At 39.8% G+C, this 25887-nt stretch overlaps 1 protein-coding gene across 1 annotated transcript in view; it reads left to right on the top strand.

Annotated features, from left to right (window-relative positions):
- Window positions 1–25887, top strand: part of LOC138247124 (transient receptor potential cation channel subfamily V member 6-like) — a 58522-nt gene that overhangs the window by 6041 nt on the left and 26594 nt on the right. The window contains exons 4-5 of the mRNA XM_069201867.1: window positions 2363–2535; window positions 24224–24370. Coding sequence (XP_069057968.1) covers window positions 2363–2535; window positions 24224–24370 — 320 coding nt within the window. The remainder of the gene's footprint in view (window positions 1–2362; window positions 2536–24223; window positions 24371–25887) is intronic.

A 25887-nucleotide genomic window follows, 5' to 3' on the forward strand; every position in this document is an offset into this window, starting at 1 on the left:
CTAATGACCCCCTACGTTTCTAGGTAGAATAGGGGACGCTACAAAGAGATCTACAAAAACATTCTGTTTCATGATGTGTGCTTGCATGACCTATTGAACAGATCTCTAGGACAATCAACACACACTGAACAAATAATCTGCATCTTCCAGACGCACCTGTATGAAAAATGTGTTTCAGCTCTTGAATACCCATGTTATTTCTCAATCATACTGTTTTTAGGGGTGTTTAATGTATTTATAGTACACAATTGTTATGGTTAAAAAAGAGTATTTTTATGGGAAGTCATATTTCTTGGATTAGTGCTTCATTTATAAATCATATAATTAATAAACATTCTGCTATTGAAATGATTTCTTGAAAAAAGTAATCTGTATATTTAAAAAAGGGTATATTTAAAAAAAGTTGTGGGTCATATTTGTTATGGGTTATATATGTTTTATAATTAAAGGTTTTGTGGCATACTGGGGGCATAATAAAATATTGTTTTAAAGTTATTTTTATTTTAAATATTTTATTTATGAATATTTTGATTCAAATGTTTTAATTGTATTTTAATTATCAAATTAGAAAAGATGGAGTATATTTAATAACGTGTTACAGTTTTACATTAACTTATGTAGTATAATAATTGTAATTATTTTTGAAGTTTGGTTTGTGGTTCATTTAATTTATTTTCTATTCTTGCTAAAGAGTCTGTTGTAAAATAAAAGTATTTTATAGATGAATTACACATTTGTTAAGTCATTTTTTATTAAATGTAATTTATCGCAACTCAGCTAATTTTTTATGTTTTATTTAAAAAATAAGTTGTTTCATTTTTATGTAGGAACCATTTTTAATAAAGTGTATATACATTGTTTAAATAGTTACACTTATTTTAGGTTTTGTATTTGAAATATCTTTATTTTTAACATAATTTATTCACTACTTTTGTAAATTATATTTTTTAATAGATATGTTGGATGAATCTATTGCTATTTTTAAATATTTATTTCTGGTACTAGATATGTTTATAATAGGTATTTTTAAACTTACTATTTTTGAATCTCTATGTTTTTCTTGTTGATATTTTTTCACTTGACGTTATAAGTATAAAAAATAGATACTTTGGACTACAATCGTTTTTCCATGATATTTTTGTATTTTGATATGTTTGGAGACTTTTTCTAACATACAACTACTTTAATTTTTAACAATTGAGCTATCAAATCATTGATGTAAGGCGTCTGATTATGCAGTTATACTCTATTTCTAAATCACTACAATAAGTAAAAGGAATTGAATCAACCGAGAAGCTAGGACAACTTTGAAAGATATCAAGTAACAAAGCAATCTCTGTCTACAAAACCCCTCTGAGCACATACGTATTCCAAAATCTTTTGAACTGAATATGGTAAACTTGCATATTGAGGGGATTAACATGGTTTCCCAACATAAACAAGAAAGTATGCTTCTCTAGAAAATAATCCAGAAATGAGTAGAAATGGACAAAAGATTCCAATCTGCTTGTAGAAGCGGCATAATTTGGCCAACTAAACAGTACTTTTGTATCTCAGAGCTCTGGCCAAATTTCCCCATTCTCTAAGTGGCAGACTTTTTTCACATATGCGCACCAAAATGGTAAGTTGGCGAGCGTGAGATTTGGCATTCACTAGAGCGATCTTTGGTTGCTAGGAGGACATCTGCAATTTTTTTCCAATATGGGTAGTCACGGACTTTTAAAAACTGATCGCTGTCAGAAGTCTGCCTCTCGAGTAAAAAATCTACTTGTGCGGCAGCACAATCAATTCAAGTAGCTGCACCGTTTGGTGCCGTTCATGCTGATGTTCGGCATAGACACGCTCCCAGTACTAAGTCATAGATTGAGTAGCGCAACATGCCTATTTGCTGGAACTCCGTGGAATCCCACAGAGCTTTTCTCTAAATCTGAGGAATTCTGCAGAGTAAAATTCTGTGTGTCCCCCACACCTAGAATTTAATGTGACTTTTAATAGTGAGGAAAGGTCTGCTGAACCCTTCTTCAGAGCCTATTTTTCAAGGAGAAAAACTAGTAAGGTAATTGATTTAAAGGTGATAGGCAGCTGCTAGCTGCCTATCACCACTAGCAGAATTGCACAAATGCCATTTGACCGTACATTGGGTGAAGGTTTGAGCTTAGCGGACAACAGAAAGGTACAGTTCATCTTAACAATGTAAAATAAATCTATTAAACAGCACACATGGCATCATCAACTGGCAGCTAGCTTGCAATAGCCACTTTTCACTCTAATCCTTGATTTCTTGCTTGTCTCGGTTATCTCTTTAATCATCTCAGATAAGGTCTGGTGTGTTAATGCGCATGTTACTTTTTCCATTGTTTAGGTAACACCATTCTCCACATCTTAACACTTCAACCCAACCAGAAAATGGCATGTGTTATGTATGACCTCATCCTGTCCTGTGACAGTAAAGGAAGTGAGACAGGCGTGGAATCGATCCAAAACACAAAAGGGCTAACACCATTCAAGATGGCTGCTGTGGAGGGAAATTCTGTGGTGAGTATATGGATACCTAGGATTGAGGAAGCAATGTCTACAGCTCAGTAGCAAGCAGCATGCCTGGCAACAGCCACTACATTTAATGATATATTTAACTTAACAATTTCCACATCCCAATTAATCTTACTTAAAAGTACATATAAGTTACTTATGGGATGAAACCAGACTGTTACCATAAATGTTGCTCTCTCCACTTACATTCTTAATCCACATACATTCCAAATTACAGCTGTGTAATGGTATATCCGGAACTGTAATTTGTAAACGTGGTTCTGTACTTCAGAGGTTCTATACTGCAGCTGTGTGGCGGTACATATATAACTGTCATTTGTAAATACAGTCCTGTGCTACAGCTGTGTTATGTACATCTGGAAATGTATTTGTAAAGGCAGTATTGTACTACAGCTGTGTGATGGTACATCTGGAAATGTAATTTGTAAATGTTGCCCTGTACTACAGCTGTGTGATGGTACATATTTGAACTGTAATTTGTAAACATGGTTCTGTAATACAGTTGTGTGATGGTGCATCTGAAAATGTATTTGTAAACGCGGTCCTGTACTACAGCTGTGTGATGGCACATCTGAAACTGTAATCTGTAAACATGGCACTGTACTACAGCTATACAAACTCTAATTTCTAGATTTGATAGCTGCAGTACAGAACCATATTTACAAATAACAGTTCCAGATCTACCGTCACACAGCTGTAGTACAAAACCGTGTTTACAAATACATTTCAAGATGTACCATCCCACAGCTGTATTACAGAACCGCATTTACAAATTTGTTTCCCGATGTACCAGCACACAGCTGTAGCACAGAATGTCTTTTACAAATTACAGTTCAAGATCTACCATCAAACAGCTGTACTACAGAACAGCATTCACAAATTACAGTTACAGATGTACTGTCTCAATGCTGTAATACAGAACAGCATTCACAAATTACAGTTCCAGATGTACTGTCTCAATGCTGTAATACAGAACAGCATTCACAAACTACAGTTCCAGATTCACTGTCTCAATGCTGTACTACAGAACAGCATTCACAAATTACAGTTCCAGATGTACCATCACACAGCTGTAACACAGAACCGCGTTTATAAATTACAGTTTCAGATACCCAGTCACAGAGCTCTAGTATGGAAGCGCTTTACAAATTGCAGTTCCAAATGTACCAGTGCACAGCTCTAGTACAGAAGCACTTTTACAAATTACAGTTCCAGATCAACAGTCAAACAGCTGTAGTACAGGACCGTGCCAATAAATTACACTTCCAGGTGCACCGTAGACCCGCATTTACAAATTACATTTCTAGATACACCGCCTCACAGCTGTAGTACAGAATCACATTTAAAATTACAGTTCTCGGTGCACTGAACCACATTTACAAACCACAGTTGCAGATGCACTGGAATACTCTGGGATAAAGGTGTAATATACAAGTGCAGATGTTAGGCCTGCCTACAAACGGGCCAGGGGCGCATGTGACATATCCGTGCACCCCGTGCATAGTCGCAAACATTTGTAAGAGCATGTCTCACACTATAAATACTTGTTTTGTAAAAGAAAGTTTACTCTGAAGTGCTGATAACAGGGTTACTGAAGTACCAGTCTCCTTCAGGTCTCACCGTGGGGGTGAAGAAAGGGGAGACATTTGGGTAAAATGCTTTGTCTGTAAATATGATTGTATACATTTTACTGAAAAAATGAAAGATTTCCAAAGATATATTTTTTTAGGAGTTTACAAACCATAAAGTTGCATCACTTAAAAAACTGAGAAAATTTAGTAAAATGCATTCCATGGACACTAAAGCCGGGAGGCAGAAAAGTCCCAAAAAAGCTAGTAAGTCACATCTCTGAAGCATCAGAGCGAACAACTCTGCAATACACAAAGATTATAATAATTTTTATAAAGGCAAGATACTTGTGAGAATTTCTGAGTTGGGGAAGAAAATGTGAAGAGATGGAACAGATTTTTAAAAAAGGAAAGAAAAACAGCATTTTAGTGGAGTAAATGATTGTGTTTGATAAAACGCAAAGAAGCCCCCACAGAGGACTATAAAGCAACACAAGAAATATTGGGGGGTGGGGGTTGGTACGGGACTGTGGTATATAGGAGGGTAAAAAGACAATATTAGTGGTGGGTGGAACTGGCCGAGTTTCATCCCAAGAAATTCCAGGAAAACTCCATGAGATTCCACAGAATTTTGCTAACGCTGCTCACGCTGCAATTTAGTGCCAGTAGCATGAGCAGTGATGCAATTCAGGGCAAACTGCACCACGTGTTGTGCAAGAGTATGTGGCCACTCGAGTTGACTTTGCTGCCGCTCAAGTAGAAAATCTACTTGAGCATCAGCAAATCTACTCAAGGGGCAGTTCTCTGACCACAACCACTCACAAATGTCGGCAACCACTCCCCCTCAGAGCACATGTTTGTTTGGCCGGCCGTCTCAAACATACATGCGCAGCTTGCTCTTTGCAGCCCAGCAACACAGTTGCCGGGCTGGAGAGAGCCTGCACAGGCTCCCAGTCTGCCTGGGAGTGCCCTGGCTGGGTGCTCCCAGCCAATCAGGATTGGCCGCAGGGAAGGCTGGAAGCCTGTGCCTGCATGCAGCCAGCCAGCAGGGAAGAGGAGCGCGTCACGGGGTGACGCGGGCCGGCGTGGAAAAGGTAAGTGGTGCTTTTTTTTATTTCATTTATTTTAAAGTTTATTAAGGTCCTGAGGTCTCTTAGGAGGCTCCTCCAGGTACCTGACTATGCTAGCCCGCATCCACCCCCTTCATATTTTGACCCTGACATTGGTGGCCGTACGTAAAAGTATAGCGCAGTGAAAGGACAAGGAATGCTGGTGTTCCTAGTTTCAAAATACAGAAGCAAAGAGAACAGATGATGAAGGGAATGTTGAACAATGCAAACATTCACCCCAAGTCACAAAGATCTGGGATTAATCCATTGTTTTTGTGCCCACCACGCCACCCCAGTTTAGACCCAGCCATATGCAAATCAGTCCTGGCCCTGTTCCCCATAGGAACAGTCCAGCATGAACTGCCAGGCCAGTTCCTTCCCGGACCAGAATCAAGCATCCTGGGACCAGTATGGAGGTATCACCCCTCATCAGCCAGGCTAACTTTTGCAGTGAGCATTGGGCCAATGTCTAGGCATACCCTTTCCACCAGCAGATGCACCAGTTCCTTGTAAATATGCCCCCAGATGTTTAATTTGCAGTCTAATTCATGATCTGAACATGTCACTGTATGTGGTTCTGCTGAAACACAGGGGTGCATATTTATACTCTGTTTGCACCAGATTTGCGACTTTTGTTTTCACGCGAACTTAACTCCATATTTATACTTTGGCGCTAGACCCATCTAGCGCCAAATTTATGGAGTTAGAGTAATTTTTTTACAGTGGAAACCTACCTTGCGGTAATGACATGCAAGGTAGGCATGTCCGGGCAAAAAATGACTCAAAGGCATTCGTGCCTTATTTATACTCCTGTGCAAAAAGGATGCACGGGAGGGCCTTAAAAAATTACTCTAAACTGGTTTAAAGTCATTTTGTAACACCTGGATCAGGGCAGGCGTTAAGGGACCTGTGGGCTCATATCCATGGTCTCTGAACATGGACGCAGTCCACAGGTGCTCTTCCCTGCCCCGAGGGACACCCCCTGCCACCCTCATCCACCCCTGGAGGACACCCATGGTTAGGGGGACCCATCTACGGTAAGTAGAGGTAAGTATTTTTTTATTTACGTAGAAGTGGCATGAGGGGCCTAACTTGGGCCCCCCACATGCCCGCCAATGTGCCCAATGGCCATGCCCAGAGGACAGAAGTCCCCTGGGCATGGCCATCAGGCAGGGGGGCATTTCCATGGGGGTTGTGCATAAAAAAAAATGACGCTAGGCAGGTTAGAGTCAATATTTTTGACTCTAACCTGACTTGCACCATTCTTTGACGCACAACCCCCAGTCTTCCCTACGCCTCTGCTGCCTGGTTAGAGTAATTTATTTTGACGCTAACAAGGCTGCAGCGCTGGCTACCGTCACTCCATAAATATGACACCCGGCTGGCGCGTAGGAATGGTAGTAGCCGGCGTTACACTTTTTGACACAAATCTGCACTAGCGCAGATTTGCGTCAAAAAGTATAAATATGGGCCAGAATGTCCAGCCTGTAATGCCACATTATAAAATGGGTTTCTGGTTAGCAGAGGTAAGCACCCTGTCCAAGCAGGAGCCACAATCGTAGTCAGGGTAAGCCAGTTACACATGCTAAACTAACCTGTGCTCATCCTCTGGTAGCTTGGTGCAGAGCAGCCAGGCTTAACTTGGGGGGCAATGTGAAAAGCATTGGTGCAACAGTTGGAGCAGTAAAACAGTGAAAACTCCACACAAAAGTAATCCACACAAGTTAGACAAAAATATCTCAATTTAATTAACAAATTAAAACCAAAACGACAAAAATCCCATTAGTAGAATTCAAGATAGAGATTTTTGAAGAATATCTGCAAATGTAGTGCCTTCAAACTTAAAGCGCCAACCAGGGCTATATGATCGTGCTAGACAAGGGCAATGTCAAAAGTTCAGGATGAAAGTGATGGAGCAGAAGCCGGCTATAGGGACCAATCGAGGATCCGATGTGAGGAGCATGGGAGACGATGCAAGGGTGATGCATCAGTTCTGATCCACGCAGTCAGAGACTAATTATCGTTGCGCCGCTCAGTCTTCGAGCCTTAAGCAGTGGTGCAGCATCAAACCCTTTGCGATGAAGACAATGCGCTGTTGTCAAGCCACATAGCAGGCAATGAGAAGGTAATGTGACGGGGCTGATGGTGATACGTCAATCCCAAGCCATGCACTCAGCAATGCAAAGTCCTTGTTCTCAGCAACAGCAGTAATGCATCAGCAAATAGTAGGGGTGTGGCAGTTACAATTGACGCCATGATTGTGATGCAAGGATTTCTGTAGAGCACAACTGCAGAACCCACTTCTGAGGACCCAGGACTGGATTGGCACCACTTGGCAGGGAAGGAATCACAGTTGGCAGAGTCCAGCAGCTATAGTGGAGATGAGCGAGCTCTTTGATATCCCCGAGACTTCAAGACAGGAGGCAAGCAAGCCCTTGGAGTCACTTTGCTTCTGATGATGTAGAGATGCAGGTCCAGTCCTTTTCACTTTCAACCAAGGAGGGCATCAGGCAGCAGGTCAGGCACAGCAAAGCAAAAGTCCAGCAAATTCCATCAGAGTTCCAGCAATGTGACAGTCCATTTAGCAGCACAGCAGTCCTTCTTCCTGGCAGAATGCTCCCATGTCCAGACGTGTACTCCTTTGGTAGTGTCTGGGGTCCAGTACTTTCACCCAGTTGTACCATTGAAGTGGGGGAGACTTCAAAGACAGTCCTTTGAAGTGAACAAAGTTCCTGCCCTTCCTTCCCTGGCTCCAGATAAGCTACATGTGTTGTGCACCTCTTTGTGAAGGCTCAGGACCCAGCTTATTCAGGTGTGTCACTCCTCCATTCCATCCTTCCCATGACGGGCCATCAACATGCAGATGGCCACTCAGTCACACCTACACTCCCTTTTTGTGTGGCTGTCTGGAGGGAATGCACTAGAACCCTCCTGTCACCTGCACAGACTTGTATTCAGAGACAGGAAGGGGCTCTGAATGTTTAAAGTAAGAAAATGCCAGCTTTCTAAAAGTGGCATTTTGAGACTTGCAATTTTAAATCCAGCTTTACCATATACAATGTAATAAGGCAATCACAAAGTTAACCTATGAAAAAGATAGGTCTTGCAGTAGTGACAAAAAGAATTTAAGAGTTTTTCACTACCTGGACATGTAAAGCTTTAAAGTACATGTTCAACTTTTTAAATACAATGCACCCTGCTTATGGGACTGTCCAGGGCCTACCTTAGGGATGACATATATGTATCAAAAAGGAAGCTTTGGGCCTGGCAAGGGAGTTAACTTGCCAGGCCGACATGGCAGTTTAAAAATGCATACACAGGCTCTGCAGTGGGAGGCCTGAGACATTTAAAAAGCTACTAAAGGAGGTGGCATAATCAGTGCTGCAGGATCACTAGTGGCATTTAATTTATAGTCCCTGCGCACATGTAGTGCACTTAACTAGGGACTTATAATTAAATTAAGTTTGCCAAAAGTGAATAGGCCAATGTTACCATGTTTTAGGGGAAGAGCTCATGTACTTTAGCACTGGTCAGCAGATGTAATGTGCCCAGAATCCTAAAGCCAGCAAAAACAAAGTCAGTAAAAAAGGAGGCCAGAAGGGGAAAAAGTGAGAGGTAAACCACTCAAAGGATGCCAGGTCTAACACGCAACTAGCTATGCAAATGTATATTTTGTCACAGGTGCGTGCGAGTCTGCTGCTTGATGCCTTAACCTGTTTGGCAACACACAACTCCATTGTGTTCAGTGCACCCATTCTGCCAGGACAAACAGTTTGACCTACTTAAATAATGAAATGAATCAAACAAGAGAGAATTTGTTTTATTTGTCAAGAAATACAAGCAAAACATAATACACACATGGATCAATGACATGAAACTTGACTGCTTTGAACCTCATCTTTCACTGAAAGCCAAGTTTCTTTGAATCGCCTTGGACACCAGGTTCACACTCAAAGAACACAATGACAAAAACAAAGATGACCTGGCACAAGCTCTCTCTTCTAAAGAAAGCAAAACTGTATCTTCAAGAAAGCAACTTCAGAAGTGTTGTTCAATCCCTTGTACTCTCTCATCTGGATGGAGGTAACTAGCCATGGGTGAAATTCAAATTACACCAACATATTTTGCGTATCTCCAGGAATTTTGTGTCATCCTTTTTATGTGAAATTCCTAAAATTACATCATTAAGATACTTTACGTAATTACACTCTATTTGCTGTAAACATTTACCATCAATGCCTGGAAATAGCGGTTAATTGGATGCTTTTGTTCTTTGCACTACTTTTTTTAGCCATGTCACAAATTGAAGCACAGACACATTGCAATCGAAAATATAGCTCTAAAATACAATTGTTGCATTTTGTGTACTTACATATAATTTCAAGTAATTTTGACAATATTTTGTGTCATTAAGAGAAAACAGAGTACACATCTGCCATCATGTTTGACTGAATGACTTAAAAAACTGACCCAAAGCCCCTTTCTCCATGTTTATGTGTTATTACTTTTTTTGTAGTGTTTGTGTGTTGAAGGTAATACTATCTTTTTATTATGTGTTCTTTTGAATGTTTTGTAAAAAGTAATGATTTAGAAAATATGGTTTGTAAAATTTTTGCAAGTGGTATTTTGTATATCATTTGTTGTATTGTATTTGATTTCATATGTTTCTTTTTTATGATTTAATGTACATGTAATGTTAATTATTTGAATCATATGCAATTAATATGGTTAATTTTTAAAATGTATTTTGTTATAATAATTATGATTATAAATAATAATAAACTATATGTTAAGTATATTACATTTAATAAATAATATTATTATTCCAAATATTAAAATGAAATGTTTTTAAATTATATAAAATCTAATAAAGTAAAATAATTTAAAATGTTTTCAAATAAAAAATTTACCTTTTATAATTATTGTGAAATAAAAAGTATCATAGTTGATATGATTTCATTTGTTATCTTGAAAATTATGTCATTGTAAAAATATATTTTAAAACTTTTTATTTTAAAAATTGGCTTCACATTTTATTTAAACTTTATGATGGTTAATTTTAGATTCTGATATTTTATGGTTCGTAGTTTAGGAAGGGTAGTAAATATATACAAAATAAATTAATTATTAATAAAGATAACATATTAATTTATATTTTAATGTTCAAATATGAATATATAGGTTTGTAATTTTCATTAGAGTGCTTTGAAAATACATTTTACTTTCTTTTTTAATTCAAAATTATTTGTGAGTATGGAGTTGATAAAATGTGTAGTCTAAAGCACCTTGCAGAAAAGTTTTAGATTGTAGTGGAAATACAACATTTCACACCTTTAATGTCCACCACCTTCCCCAAACTGGTTTAGATTGGAGTGTTAATAGAAAATGTCACACCTTTAATGACCAACACCTTCCACAAACTGGTTTAGATTGTAGTGGGAATACCAAATGTAAACTCTTTAGTGTCCACCACCTTCTTCAAATTGATATAGATTGGAGTGGGATTAGTAAATGTCACCGCATTACTGTCTAACATCGTCCACAATTTGATTTAGATTGGAGTGGAAATAGTAAATGCGAACAGTATAGTGTCCATCACCTTCCCCAAATAGTTTTCGATTGAAGTGGGAATAGTAGATGCGACCCTTTCAGTGCCCAACACTTTCCCTAAATTGGTATAGATTGAAATAGGAATAGTAAATGTCACACTTTTATGGCCTCAAAAGGAGTTAGGTGGACGGTTTGCACCATCCGCCGAATATCTGATGGGGAGGTTGCTGTCACACTGATTACCTCCCGGCTGGATCCATTAAGAGTTCTGTGCTAGACTGGCAGGGGGTGGAAACCTCGGTTTCCGCCCACGGGCCTAGCGGGAAACAGGCTACAGCATTGTCTCCAGCTCCTAATCTAGCCGGCGGCAATGCTGTAGCCTGCAGGGTGCACAACACCCTGCAATGTTCACTGTTTGCAAAGCAGCCAGTGAAAATTGTGACAGGGCTGGGCAGGGGGTGGAGGCTGCACTGCCCATGCTAAGCTTATGGGTAGAGCTCCCCTGTAGCCCCCTGAACCTGTTCTCCACCAGCCTTTTCATGGCGGTGTTACTGGCATGAAAAGGCTGGCAGAGAACTAGGTCATAATCCGCAGGGCAGCGATGCATGCAGCACTGCTCTGGTGGATTAGGATCTCTGCCACCGCCAGACCTCCAGTCGGAACCGCCAGGGTTGGTTTGTGGTGGTTGGACAGCCACATAAGCGGCGCTCCAGACCACCACAGTGAGTGTGGCAGTCTTAAGACTGCCACACTTGTAATGAGACCCTTTTAGTGCCCATCACCTTCCCCAAATTGTTTTAGATTTGAGTGGGAATTGTAAATATCACCCTTTTGTATCCAACACCTTCCCCAAATTGTTTCTGATTGGAGAGGGAATAGCAAACATTACCCCTTTAATGTCGAACACCTTCCACACATTGGTGTAGACTAGAGTGAGGATAGTAAATGTCATCAACATCATCTTAACATTGGTTCTTTCAGTATAAATTAGATAATTGTACATATTTTGTGCTATTTTTTAATTTATACATTACATTTTTTAACTTTTTTCATTTTTTAAATCTTTTACAGGTTTAATAATTTTACATTTAAAAAAATATATTTATTTATTCAACATTCGTATTTCCCATTCATTTCTATGGAGAGATAGTCTTTGTTTTAGTTTCATTTAGCGCAATAATTTTTTACCACTACCTTCTATTTGGTAGTCTGTTTGTGTCATTTTTAGTCTATTTTACTGAATCCATGTGGCAGTAAATTGCTGCTGTTCGTCGGAACAAGTAAGTCTTTTTTTAAGGCTTTTTAGGAGATTTGAGGTTAGGGGGTATAGATCAGAGGTCTAGAGATTAGCTATAGTGTTTGTGGTTTTTTGTACATTTAGGGCCTCATTATGAGTCTAGCGGTCAGACAAGCCGGTCTCCCCACCAGCCTCATTACAAGGTTTCCACTGGGCTGACCGGCGAAAACATTGTCAGCCCAGTCAAAACTGTGTGGCAGCATTTTCCACGTGGAGCTGAGACCAATGCCATTGCCTACTGCCAACCTCTCCATGGCGGTCAAACCACCAAGAAAAGGCTGGTGGTAAGTACAGTTTTAATCAGCCAGGCGGCGCATCAGCGCCGCTCTGGTTGAGTACAACTCAAAGTGCTGATGGTCCATCTGGAACAGTGTTCCCAGAGGGGACGGCAGTCCCCTGGTGGTCAGACCACCAAGTTTGTAATGTGGAGGTCCGACCGCCACAGTTGCAGCAGTCCCATAGTCACCCAAAGGCTGGAAGTCCTTGTTCCGCCAGCCTTGTAATAAGGCCCTTTGTGGCTTTAAAAGTAGGTTTTTAGTTGTGTGTAGTTTCGGGTTTTCATACACTGTTTTAGTGATGGATCATTTGTTATGTTATATTACATTATGCTCCTTATTTTATGATGATTAAGAGCCTTATTACTAAGCTGGTGGTCAAAAGACTTTCAGCCTCATGGTGGCGGTCCAACCGGCTGTGTTGGTCTGACCACCATATTATGAGGTTGGCGGGAAGATGCGCCAACCTACAGCCATCCCCACCAGGATCAGTGATCCCGACAGGCTGACGGCGGTCCTGGTTGTAATCAGCCAGGGTGGGGCTGAACTCAGCGCCGCCCTGCCTATTTCAACCTTGTTCTCTGTCTGACCGACATGAGAGGCTGCTGGGGAACAAGTGCAGGGGGGCCACAAGGGGGCCTCTGCACTGCCTATTCACATAGGCAGTGCAGGGCCCCCCCTGCCCAGAACCCTCAAAATGTGCACGATCTGCTGTGCAGACCATGCGCGATTCGAGGGTGTTGGTGCCTCCTGTGTGCAGCAGCATTGCCGCCAGCTCTTTTATGAGCAGGTGACAATGCTGCTGCACCTTTCCTATTGGCGTGACAGGCAGAAGCCTTGGTTTCCCCCGGTCAGCCCAGGGAGAAATGAGGATGATGGGGAGGCTGCCAGTACTGCAACGACCTCCCCGTTAGGAGTTTGGCGGACTGATTTGTCCGTCTGCTAAACTCATAATCAGCCCCTAAGTGTAAGGTATTTGCGTTTTTGAGAATGTAATGTGCTCTGCAGTTGTTTTATTTAGTTAATTTACAGGTTTTTGTCTATGAATGTATCCTTTGGGTATTTGGAGTTATCTTCTTTTAAGGAAATCACTTTTGCTTTATAATAAACCAATGTTTTGAACTTAGATTTTCTTTGTTTGAGGTTTCAGGAGTGCTTATTTTTTCAACTATTTTTTAGGTTTTTTATTTTTTTCTAGATACTTTGGATTGCTTTGAGGGGTGTCTTTTGGATTTGGTTTCTTTGTCACATTTTTTGAGGCATTTTGGAACATATTTTTCCCATTTGTGGTGGATCATTATTTTTGACTACATGAATACAGAGGAAGATCTGCAGCTACAGACCAATAAGTCATATTTATTGTATTTCTTTTGGGTGGGAAATGCTACATTTTATAGGTTGTGTAAAAATATGTGATTGTTATTCGGAAATGTGTAGGTTTATGTTTTTCATTTGTCTTATGTGATGGATATGATTTATTTTTTGATTTTTTGGTTAGTGAGGTTTACATATTTAATGTAAATAATTGAACATATTATTTTTCTGCAACAAATTGTAGTGGTTGACTACCTCTGTGACAGGGACATAGATTAATGCTATATTTTATTTTATTTCAAAAGCAAATCAACTTTTTGGAGCATATTCTATACGTACTGCAGATGGTTAAAGGTGTCTCAATATGCTTTAATTGAAATGATAGTAGCATCCTTGGAGGGCTGTGTGGGGATAGATTTTTAGAATGGTTTGAATTAGGGCTTGATTAATGTCTATGATTATTTTTTGTGAGTAAAGTTTTTAGTTTTATATTTAATGTGGTTTAAGAGGTCATAGTAAATGAGGCTTTGATTATTTGGTAGTAGGACATATATTAAAAGGATATTTGAGTTTAAATATGAATCGTTTGGGACACATTTTGAAAGTCCCATCCATCATCCAGGTTTGACAATGGCTATTCTGATCCTATTCTGATGGATGGGACTATTTCTGTTATAGAAAATGTTAGGATTTGTTTATTATTGTTTAGGTTGTCATATTAAAGAAAAGGTTCCTATTATGTGTCATTGTTAAATTTTCAGGTGTTTCTATGTTTTGGTGTCTTCTAGGGGCAGGAGGAGTAAGACTGGTGGCTTTGTTAGGTTGTGTAAGTAAACTTTCTAAAGTGGGAATAGGTGGTAACTGGCCTGTGATGTGTTCAGGGACTTCAGCCAGTATCTTTTTTAAGATTTTGGTTGTGGGCCCCGGGAATCTAGTGCTTGCCACATCCTGCTGGACCTCCCATAATACCTCCCTTACTTCTATTTCTATCACATTTGGGGGGATGGTTTTGCTTTCTCTCATTAATTACAACATTTATCTTTTGTAGTGACCCTCCCAAAACATGCACTAGAACATTGTTCAGTACATTTCCAATTAACATTATCTGCTGAGGTTGGTTGCAAGTGTAGCCTATACTTAATTACTTTCCTTTTGGTGATGTTATATATTTTTCTCACTCTGTCATTGAATCTAAAATTAGTGTAATAGAAAAATAAAAACTATTTTTTTAGGGTTTGAACATTTGGTATCTACACATAAAATTACGCAACTATTTCAATATTTATACTTACATATATGTTCTTTTTAGATGGTTCACATTGATTTGCAGCTATTCAGTTAGGTGTGTTTTAATGTAGAGTTGGTGCTTTCTTTTCTGTTGGAAGAAAAATAAATGCCATTTTCATTTTAAATATTTGTTGGTAGTTTGTAGAGATTGAGGTTGTTAGATTTATGTCTTTTCACTATTGAGGTGAGTTTATATTTTGTCAATAATTTATGTATACTTTGTTGAATTTGTTTGTTGGTTTTCAAAAGCAAAGAGCCTCATTAAGACTTTGGCAAGTCAGAATGAGCTGACCACCAAAGCCGCTCCTGTCATACCAGCAGCCTCCCGCACATTCGTATTATGATGTTTCCACCAGGCTGGCTGGCTCAAACATCATATTACAATGTTTCCGCTGGTCAACTGTGGAAACAGTGCAATGGCATTGGCCTCGGCTCCCCAGCAGACAGAGTGAATTCCAAGTGTTGTGACAGGGCCCCGCTGCGGCCCCCAGCACTGGCTTTCCACCAGCCTTTCCATAGCGAGGACACCGCTGTGACAAGGCTGGTGGAATGAGGATTCGTGATCAGCACAGCAGCGCTGAACTCAGTGCTGCCATGGCTGACCACGACTCCCACCACCGCGACCCTGTCGGGATCTACGATCCTGGCAGTGGTGTCGCTCCCCTGGTGGTTCGACCACCAGCGTCCTAATGTGATGGTCGGGCCGCCAGGAGTTCACCGGTCCGACCGCCACCACAGGTTTAAAAATCCTCGGGCTGCCAAACTCGAAATAGGGCCCATAGGATTTTATTTTTAAGAAGTACATGTAAAGAGATAGAAGTTGGAGAGTGTTAATTTATTGCTATTTCACAGTTCTACATGTATTTACAAGCATAATTTAAATATAAGTTTTGCTTACATGGTTAGATAGTTGTTGAGATGTATATATTCCTTCTTTAAAGGTCTGTTGAGAGAATTCAGCAGAGTTTCCTCATCTTGTACCATTTGTCAATTTTTAAAGTATTTATCTTTGAAATGGGGTCTTTGGTTGGCACTCAGGTTACCCCCTTTCCAAGCAAGGACCCTCCCTCACTCTAGTTAGGGTAAAGGAGAATCACCCTCAGTTAACCCCCGCTCACCCCCCCTGGTAGCTTGGTACAAGCAGGCAGGCTTAACTTCAGAGTCTAGGTGTAAAATATTTGTATCAACAAACACAGTAATTCAGTAACAACATAACAAAATGACCCAACACAGGTTTAGAACAATAGGTAATATTTATCTAAACAAAACAAGACCACAATGACAAAAATCCAACATACACGAGTCAGGTTATGAATTAAAAAGCAAAAAGAGCCTTCAATACTTTAGAAAACAATGCTAACACTGTTAGCATGAAAAAGTACCTGGGCAGCGTCAAAATAACTCTGCATGGGCGGGTGTGCATCGAAAAAAGGCCAGCGATGCGTTGATTTCTCACTCGCAGGTGAGACCGTGCGTCGTTCCTCCTCCCGTTGGGTCGGTATGCGCAGTTTTTCCTCTCCCAAGAGAGCGATGGGTCGATCCGGACAGACACCTCGGGTCTGGGCAGGCTTTGCATTCTTTTTCCACTCCCAGCGATGTTTTTGTCAAAAATCGTGTTGCGCGGTATGAGAAAACCACGCTATGTGGTGATGCGACGTTAACCGCCTCCGTTAGTGGGTGTCGCGCATTGTTTCTCCAGCCGCTTTGTGTCGATCTTCCAGCCGTGATGCAGGTGGAGTGTAGATTTCAGCCGCAAAGCCGGCGGGGAATCACTTCTCACCCACATCTCGGAAGGTGAGTCAAAAATTTCCCCGCACAGCAGTCTGTGCGTGGATGTTCAGTCTTGGGCTGCCAGCTTCACCTTTCAAGGGCCCAGGAACTGAATAGGGCACCACTTGGCATTGCAGGAGTCTCAGCAGAGAGTCCACGTGCTGGCAGGGGAAGTCTTTGATGGGCCTGAGACTTCAACAACAGGAGGCAAGCTCAGTTCAAGCCCTTGGAGGTTTCTTCACAAACATGAATGCACCACAAATGTCCAGTCTTTGTCCCCTTTCACATGCAGAAGCAGCAACTGCAGGATAGCTCCACAAAGCACAGTCATAGGCAGGGCAGCACTTCTACTCAGCTTTTCAGCTCTTCTCCTTGGCAGGGGTTCCCCTTGATTTCCAGAAGTGATCTAATTTTCAGGGGTTTGGGTGCCCTTCTTATACCCAGTTCTGCCTTTGAAGTAGGCCTACTTCAAAGGAAAGTCTCTTTTGTTTGTGAGATCCTGCCTTGCCCAGACCAAGCCCCAGACACACACCTGGGGGTTGGAGACTGCATTGTGTGAGGGCAAGCACAGCCCTTTTAGGTGTAAGTGACCCCTCCTCCTCTCCTTCCTAGCACAGATGGCTCATCAGGATATGCAGGCTACACCCCAGCTCCCTTTGTGTCACTGTCTAGAGAGAGGTGCAAACAGCCCAACTGTCAAACTAACAGAGACAGGGAATCCACAAACAGACAGAGTCACAGGATGTTTTAAGTAAGAAGATGTTCACTTTCTAAAGTGACATTTTCAAACTAACAATCTAAAACCCAACTTCACTACAAGATGTATTTTTAAAGAGCTCAGAGACCCTAAACTCCAAATTTCTATCTGCTCCCAAAGGGAATCTGTGCCTAAAATACATTTAAAGGCAGCCCCCATGTTAACCTATGAGAGAGATAGGCCTTGCAACATTGAAAACCGAATTTGGCAGTATTTCACTTTCAGTTAAACACATTAGTATATGTCCTAGCTTAAACGTACACTGCATCCTGCCCATGGCGCTACCTAGGGCCAATCTTAGGGGTGTCTTATATGTAATAAAAGGGAAGGTTTAGGCCTGGCAAGTGGGTACACTTGCCAAGTCGAATTGGCAGTTTAAAAATACACACACAGACACTGCAGTGGCAGGTCTTAGCCATGTTTACAGGGCTACTAAAGTGGGTGGCACAACCATTGCTGCAGGCCCATTAATAGCATTTGATTTACAGGCAACTCTAGTGCACTGTGCTAGGGACCTACCAGTAAATCAAATATGCCAATCATGGAAAGCCAATTACATACACATTTTATATAGGAACACTTGAACTTTAGAACTGGATAGCAGTGGTAAAGTGCCCAGAGTAACAAAAACAGCATAATCAGAGTCCAGCACACATCAACAACCTGGGAAGTTTAGTTTTTGTGTGAATTTATTTTATCAGTTATGTCCTTCTATGGTAAACGCTAATATAGGTTTTAGTTATAGTGTGTGATATATAGTTTCATGGTTTTGAATATAATTGTATTTATATACAATCATTTATTAATATTTATGTTGTATAAATGTTTGTAGTTAATGCAAATATATATTTTTAGTTACACAGTTGTGCATTTAGTTTTATATTTTATTGGAGTGAATTGTAAATAGTTTGGTAATGTAATAGATTTATTTTCATTTTAAGCATGTATGTAAAATGTTTTATGTATATTTTTAATAATTGTTTTACATAAAAAGTGCTTTTTATACACTTTTTTATTGATAATGGAATTATTTTGGTGATATTATTGTAGCCGATATTGTTTGAATCAATACTTTTGACATCTTATATGTTGATTTAAAGGTGATTATATTTTAGTTTCTGATATTTGTATTTTCCATATAAGTAAAAATCAATTTTCCAACTATATTTGTGTTCTCAATATTTGTGGTTTTATTAGTAAACTATAGGGAGGTGATATTTTTGTTAGCAATATTTTATTTCAGATTGTTTGTGTTTTGATATTTTATGCATCAATCAGTGAGCTACTGCAAAGTGATAGAAATGGTTAAAACAAATAATTTAATATTGTCTATCCTAGAGAGATAGCTGCCATGGTTGTAGAGCTCTCCTCCTCTGTGTCCAAAATTACTACCAATAATGTTATACTCATAAATAGTGGTGTGATAGCTCCTCCCCATGATTTGAGTGGGTAGAGACATGTAAGTTTACACATGGGGTAAATCTATACACTGAAATAGTAAATAAAAATAAAATATAGGTTGTCATATACTCTAAAAATAGTGAATCGCAAATAAGTGTAGACATGTATTTCGGTGTAGTAGTAAATATACAGTTGAGTAAATATACAATTCAGTAAATATAAGCATGTATAGTACCTTTGTGAATGTAATCTCAGATGCAATCTACTAATATACATCTTGAAGTATAGATCATTTTGTGCAAGAAGGTTTCAAGGAAATTTGAACATGTAAGTTTCATGCAGAGAGGGTTGTTAGACTCATTGGTGAGAAGTATTAAGTGAGGTGCTGTAATGAAGGTATTTAGAGTAATCATTGTAAATAATACATAGTCACTCATTCTGGAAAAAGAAAGTTATAGTGATTATGGAACTGGCTGACCTCTAGAATGAAAGAGTTAGGAGAGCAAATACCACAGTTCTGGACTTCCATCCTGCAGTGCTGTAAACTACGGTCCACCCGGAGCATGACACAAAGGGTTTCCAGAGTGTAGCCATTTGCTATAGAGAAGCTTTTACATGAAACTCTAGAAAATCTGTCTCAAAGAACAACCAGCTAATTCTTGTCTGCACAATTTAAGTTAAGGCATAGATTCACACATTCCTCTTACATTTGAGGTCAGAAAGAATGGAGCTGAGTCAAAGACAACTTTGTGCTCAAGGGACTGCACCTTGAGTTTATTGCAGGTTCACAATGGCAACCAAAAGTCAAATTGTATTATGTTTCCTAATGACAACCAATAGACAAGTTGTACTCAGATTCTGTGTGACAACCCAGTAGATGAACTGTACTCTGTCTGCGAATGGCAACCAGTAGATGAACTGTACTTGTTTCTGACTGGTAACCAGTAGATGAACTGTAATTGTTTCTGTCTTATAACCAGTAGATGAACTGTACTTTTTTGTGACTGGTACCCAGTAGATGAACTGTACTTGGTTGTGACTGGTAACCAGTAGATGAACTGTACTTGTTTGTGGCTGGTACCCAGTCAATTAACTTTATTTGTTTGTGACTGGTAACCAGTAGATGAACTGTACTCTGTTTTTGACTGGAAACCAGTAGATGAACTGTACTCTGTCTGCAATTGGCAACCAATAGATGAACATTACTCTGTATGCGATTGGCAACCAGTAGATGAACTGTACTTGTTTGTGACTGGTAATCCGTAGATGAACTGTACTTGTTTCTGTCTCATAACCAGTAGATAAACTGTACTTGTTTGTGACCAGTAGATGAACTGTACTTGTTTGTGGCTGGTACCCAGTAAATTAACTGTACTTGTTTGTGACTGGTAACCAGTAGATGAACTGTACTCTGTTTCTGACTGGAAACCAGTAGATGAACTGTACTCTGTCTCCTTTTGGCAACCAGTAGATGAGCTGTACTTGTTTCTGACTGCTAACCAGTAGATGAATTGTACTTGTTTGCAGTTGGCAAGCAGTAGATGAACTGTAATTTGTTTGCAATTGGCAAGCAGTAGATGAACTGTACTGTGTTTCTGATTGGCAACCAGTAGATGAACTGTACTTGTTTCTGTCTCGTAAACCAGTAGATGAACTGTCCTTGTTTGTGACTGCTACCCAGTAGATGAACTGTACTGGTTTCTGACTGGTACCTAGTAGATGAACCATACTTGTTTCTGACTGGTAACCAGTAGATAAACTGCACTTGTTTTTGACTGACAACTAGTAGATGAACTGTACTTGTTTCTGACTGGTAACCAGTAGATGAACTGTACATGTCTCTGAATGGTAACCAATAGATGTTTTGTATATGTTTCTGCCTGGTACCCAGTAGATGAACTGTACTTGTTTCTGACTGATGACTAGTAGATGAAATGCACTTGTTTCTGACTGGTAGCCAGTAGATGAACTATACTCTGTTTCTATTTGGCAACCGGTAGATGAAATGTACTCTGTTTGCGAATGGCAAGTAGTGGATGAATTGTACGCTATATCTGACTTTCAAGCACCAGGCAGAGGGAGGAGGGGAGGTTTATGAAATGTGATCATATTTCCTGGGCTCTCTAGCAATCTTGCAGCCAAATTGTAAACTAGTTGCAACTGGGACAGAATTTTATTAGGGTATTCTACGTCAATATTCTTTCCATAGACAAGACATACATGAATGAGTGCATTTACCACTGGAATTTGAAGAATAATTTCTAAACACAGAGAGTATTTATACTAATTAAAAACACAGTCAGTATTTTTAATTAGTAAAAACAAACACACAACAGAGAATTGCTAACAATAATAAATTGTGCTAAAAAACAGGAAAGCTTTTCAAACTGCTAAGGTTGGAAGTGGCTGTCTCATCAATATTAGATGGCCTCCTACATCAGGGAATTATGGTTAATAAGCAGCACCTTTGATTTGAGATGTTTAACTTTAAAGCATTGGCCAACCTCCACCATCTGATAGAAGAAGGACCATCAGTTGGAATGGAGAGTCCTCCATCAGATCTTCTCTCAGCCTTGGTAAACCTGCTTGTTAGTATGGGCATGAGCTGGATATCATTAGAATGCATATCATTTTCAGACTGTCCTTGATGTCATACTCATATTAATGTTGAATAAACCGTGGCATTAAACCAGTCATCGAGGGAGCTATGACACAAGACTGAGTAATTGCACACTTCTGATCATGAATGCACATAATTCTTCCTATAAAGGCCACATAGCAATTTAATATCTTTCCCACCACTTTCCAGTGGTGCTGCTTGCTGCCCATTCACTGTCACAGATGTGAAACCATCTATGAATGTCATTATGAAACAACTAACGCTAAGTCTAACCAAAATCCAACTCTGCCCTTACTCCTTCCCCTACCATAATCTTACACTAAGACCAACTATGTCAGTACCATCGTCATCTACCATTGATCTTCCCAAATGTTATTCAAAGCATTTACTCTCATTGCAACCACAACTTAAGTGCTAATGCAAACCCCTGCTGTTTCCTAACTACAATAAAATTTGCATTTTTAAATTAGCAAACATTTTGGGGTCATAGTTTTAAACATTTGAAACATTTTTGTTCCTCCACTGAGGGTATATCAAACCTTTAGTTTCATACTATTGGTCACTGTAATGTTTTCATTTGTAGTATTGACCTAATATGGGATAGGCCGATAACAATGTTGTAATATTTATTCATCACTAACCTTACAAACCCCATTAGCACAGAAGAGACATAGGACTGGATCTATGATCTCTTTTTCTAGTCACAAACCCTGTGATTCTGTATATCACAGGGTTTGAAAAAAAAATGTGTTTTTCATTTGTACCTAAACCTATTTAGCAATTCAGTAACATGTTATTGAATCACTAAATGGGTTTAGGAAACCATTAGGAATCACTGTTTGGAATGGGTGTCTTAAAGCACCCTTCCAAACAATGATTCCATATGGTATGCATTATTGTTTTGCGACTGAAATCCGGATGCAAAACATTATTAATTTACTAACGACTGAAAGGAAGTGCTTAAATAGAAGGAGGTCCCCGGAGGAATTGTGTAAATTCATTTTTTAGAGAAGGCAGTGGTTCATGGGACAGCCAACTCTTAAGAAATAGTTTTAAAAACATTTATTTTTGTTTTTTAAACACATCCTATTTTCCTTTAAGGACAACAGGTTTGATTAAAAATAGAAGATTGCTTTATTTAAAATCACTGACAGATATGATAGTCTGCTGACCTCTGTAGGCCACCATCTCTTCGATGGTAGCGTATTGTATTGGGTTGCAACTTGTGACCTACCTCTTGAATATTCATCAGGTATGTCAAATTGTGACCCACTGCGATTTGGTACTTTGTGATCAGACATATTAGTACATGTCATTTGAAAACTAACAAAGGATTCACACAAACAAGGAGAAGGAACCAATGAGATAAGGATACAGAAGCATATAGGATGCAATGAGAAGAAACCAATGAGATAAGGATACAGAAGCATATAGGGATGCTCGGACAGTGCAGACACCAGTAGAGTCGCAAACGATGTACGGTCATCTACCATACCAGAGAAACTAGAGTAATTATTTTTTTTTAAATCAAGAAATCTGGGCATAATGGAAGGGGGTGGGAGCAAAATAGAAGAGGACTATGAATTAAGGAAAAAAGTTATAGAGATAGTGAAACACAAGACTGGATGGAAGTGAATAGAGGAAAGAGTTTGGAAAACAGGTTCAGATAGGGATATGTGAACCTAAGAGAGAGAATAGATCAAATAGGAAAATATAACAATGGGGCATAGAGTTTTCTAAAGCAGTCAAGCATGGTCTACTGATATTTGATAAACTCAAGCATCAAAGACTGCTTATGAAAGTGTCATTGAGTGGAGAATGGACTAAACCGCCCTGGAGAAGAACGGGGAAAGAGATTGTGAACAGTGAGGCATGAAACCTAAGGACACAGAGATGGATATAAATTGAGCAGATTGATTATACTGCGGGACATGTTTGATCAAGTTGAACAAACCCAGCTGATGGAAACTCACTTGCACTCACGCCAGAGGGGCGGATATGTAAAAGACTATGGCGTCTTGTCTCAGCAAACTATTCTGGCTGTCTTCTTCTCACTTCTATGAGTTGAAATGAAGCTGACAGTTGGAACAACTTCAATCCACTATCTGTGGTGGAACACAATTTGCAAGATACTGGTGCAGTTCAAACTTTTAGATAGAAAGATTTGAAATAGTAACAGTAGACATTCCTGGAGCTTAGTCAAGATTACATTCATCCTTGTTTTCACTTTCCTGGTGTGAACCTGCAGAATTGTAACTTGATTGATGAACTGTCTTCGTCTGGAAAGACACTGTATTCTGAGGATATATGTACATTTTAGGAAATGCACTTTTAGTGAAATGTAATTTTATGCTTCTCATTTAAATTATTTTAACATGTGTGGGCCTTCACTGATAATGCTTGATACTATAACTATAATTTGTTTTAGCTTTTGTTGCAGGACCTATACCACCATTGTCTCATGACCACAATGTGCTTTTGATATGTTTTTTTTTGTGACTGCCAATAACGATTTATGGGGTCCTTTAGTGCAGGGAGGAAGCGAGGAGGAGGCCCTCTTGGACATGCCTAGGCAGGGATGATTGCTATGGGCTGCCCCAATACTTCCAGACTAATACAGTTGCATTGTGATACCCTTATTGTGAAGAGATGTACTTGTTATGTTAATTACTTGAAAACTTTAAACAGATTTGATCCATAAATAAGCTCTCACCTTCCTTGACAGATGTTCCATCACCTTGTGAAGAAGAAGCAGGTGACCCTGTGCCCAACAGGTGCTACAACATCTGTTCTCTTCGACCTTACTGGCATTGACTCCTGGGGGGATGACCAGTCCATTCTAGAGCTCTTGGTATCTACAAGGAAGAGAGAGGTCATACTGCAAACAATCTATCTATCCATCTTTCTTTCTATCTATCTATCTATCTATCTATCTATCTATCTATCTATCTATCTATCTATCATCTATTACCTATTTACCTGTGTGTGTCTCTATCTATCTAGATGGTTGTCTGTTGGTCTGTCTATCTAATCTCCCAAAAGGTATCTCACTATCATAAATTAATTTCACAAACTATGATTTTACTTCTTTCATGTTTTCATGATGGGGAATGCTACAGGCACTTCTGAAATTAAGTTTCTGACTTTTTAGCAGCTTATTAGAGAATAGTGTTCACCGTCTGAAAGTATTATTAAGCACTGGCAAAGCTAAATGGCCTCGCTGTGCCAGGCAGCTTACAAGGGAATGGTGTTCACCACCTGAAACTACAAATAAGCAATAGCAAAGCTAAATGGCCTCACTCTGCTCTTCCTTTCTGGTAGCCACTATTGCTTTGATATTTTCAGATTCTTTTAAAAGGCACCACACTGGGAAAGCCAAGAGCAGTGATTGGCCGTCTTGAAGATTTCTTGTATAACTCAATGTGGAGTATCAGGACAAGGTAGCCACCTTGAAAGTATTGAAAATACAATTTTAATCCTTTCGAGGTGGCCAACACATTGTATGATGCCATCTAAAGTGATGTAAAGTGGTGGCCATCTTGGACCTCATTATTATAAGGAATAGATTTGATGTTGGAAATGTTGGAGTTCGTGCTCTCCAAGGACTGTGTTCAGTGTTTCAAGGACGCAGTCACATCTCATACTCCAGAGTACGTGTTTAGGGTAGTACTCATTGACACTGCCTGTGTAAGATGGGTATGGCAAGAATAAATCAGAAGAGCCAAATATATTGGAAAAGCTAGAACATTCTGGAAGGAAGTAGAAGGTTACGGTTGCTTCCTGGTTTTTAAGAGCAGTGACGATCCAGTCACAGTATTACACTTCGCCGGGCAACAGCAGTTGATGGTTTCTCTATTTTGGTGGCATAGTTTGCATCAATTGATTTTTCCAGCCCCTTTTTTATTTTCCACCCTTTTGGTTCCCTCTGTGGTTATGGTACCTCAGACTAACTCGTCCTTCCACAGATTCTAAGCTTTGGTTGCTGCCGTTCTGAAATTCTGGAATTCCTGCTCCAACTTCAAATGCTCCAATTCATCCTGGCACCCCTACTATTGCAGGCAGACCTTCCTATTCGGTTCTCAGACTTTATTCTGGTGACCTGTGGGAGGGGTATGCCCAGACATGGGTCCCTTGCTCACTGTTCCACTGGATTCAAGCTAGCCTGACTGATGAAGGGTTATACCCTGAAACCCATCCCAGGATGCTTGTTTCTGTTCCAGGGAGGACCTGGCCTGGCAGTTTGGGCTGGACCATTCCCATGGGGAACAGGGTCAAGACTGATTTGCATATGGCTGGGTCCTAACAGGGTTGCATGGTGAGCAAAAAAACGATACATTAAACTCAGAGCTGTGACTGGGGATGAATGTTTGTATGGTTCAGCATTCCGTC

This window comes from Pleurodeles waltl, chromosome 7, assembly GCF_031143425.1.
Source record: "Pleurodeles waltl isolate 20211129_DDA chromosome 7, aPleWal1.hap1.20221129, whole genome shotgun sequence".
NCBI lineage: Eukaryota > Metazoa > Chordata > Amphibia > Caudata > Salamandridae > Pleurodeles > Pleurodeles waltl.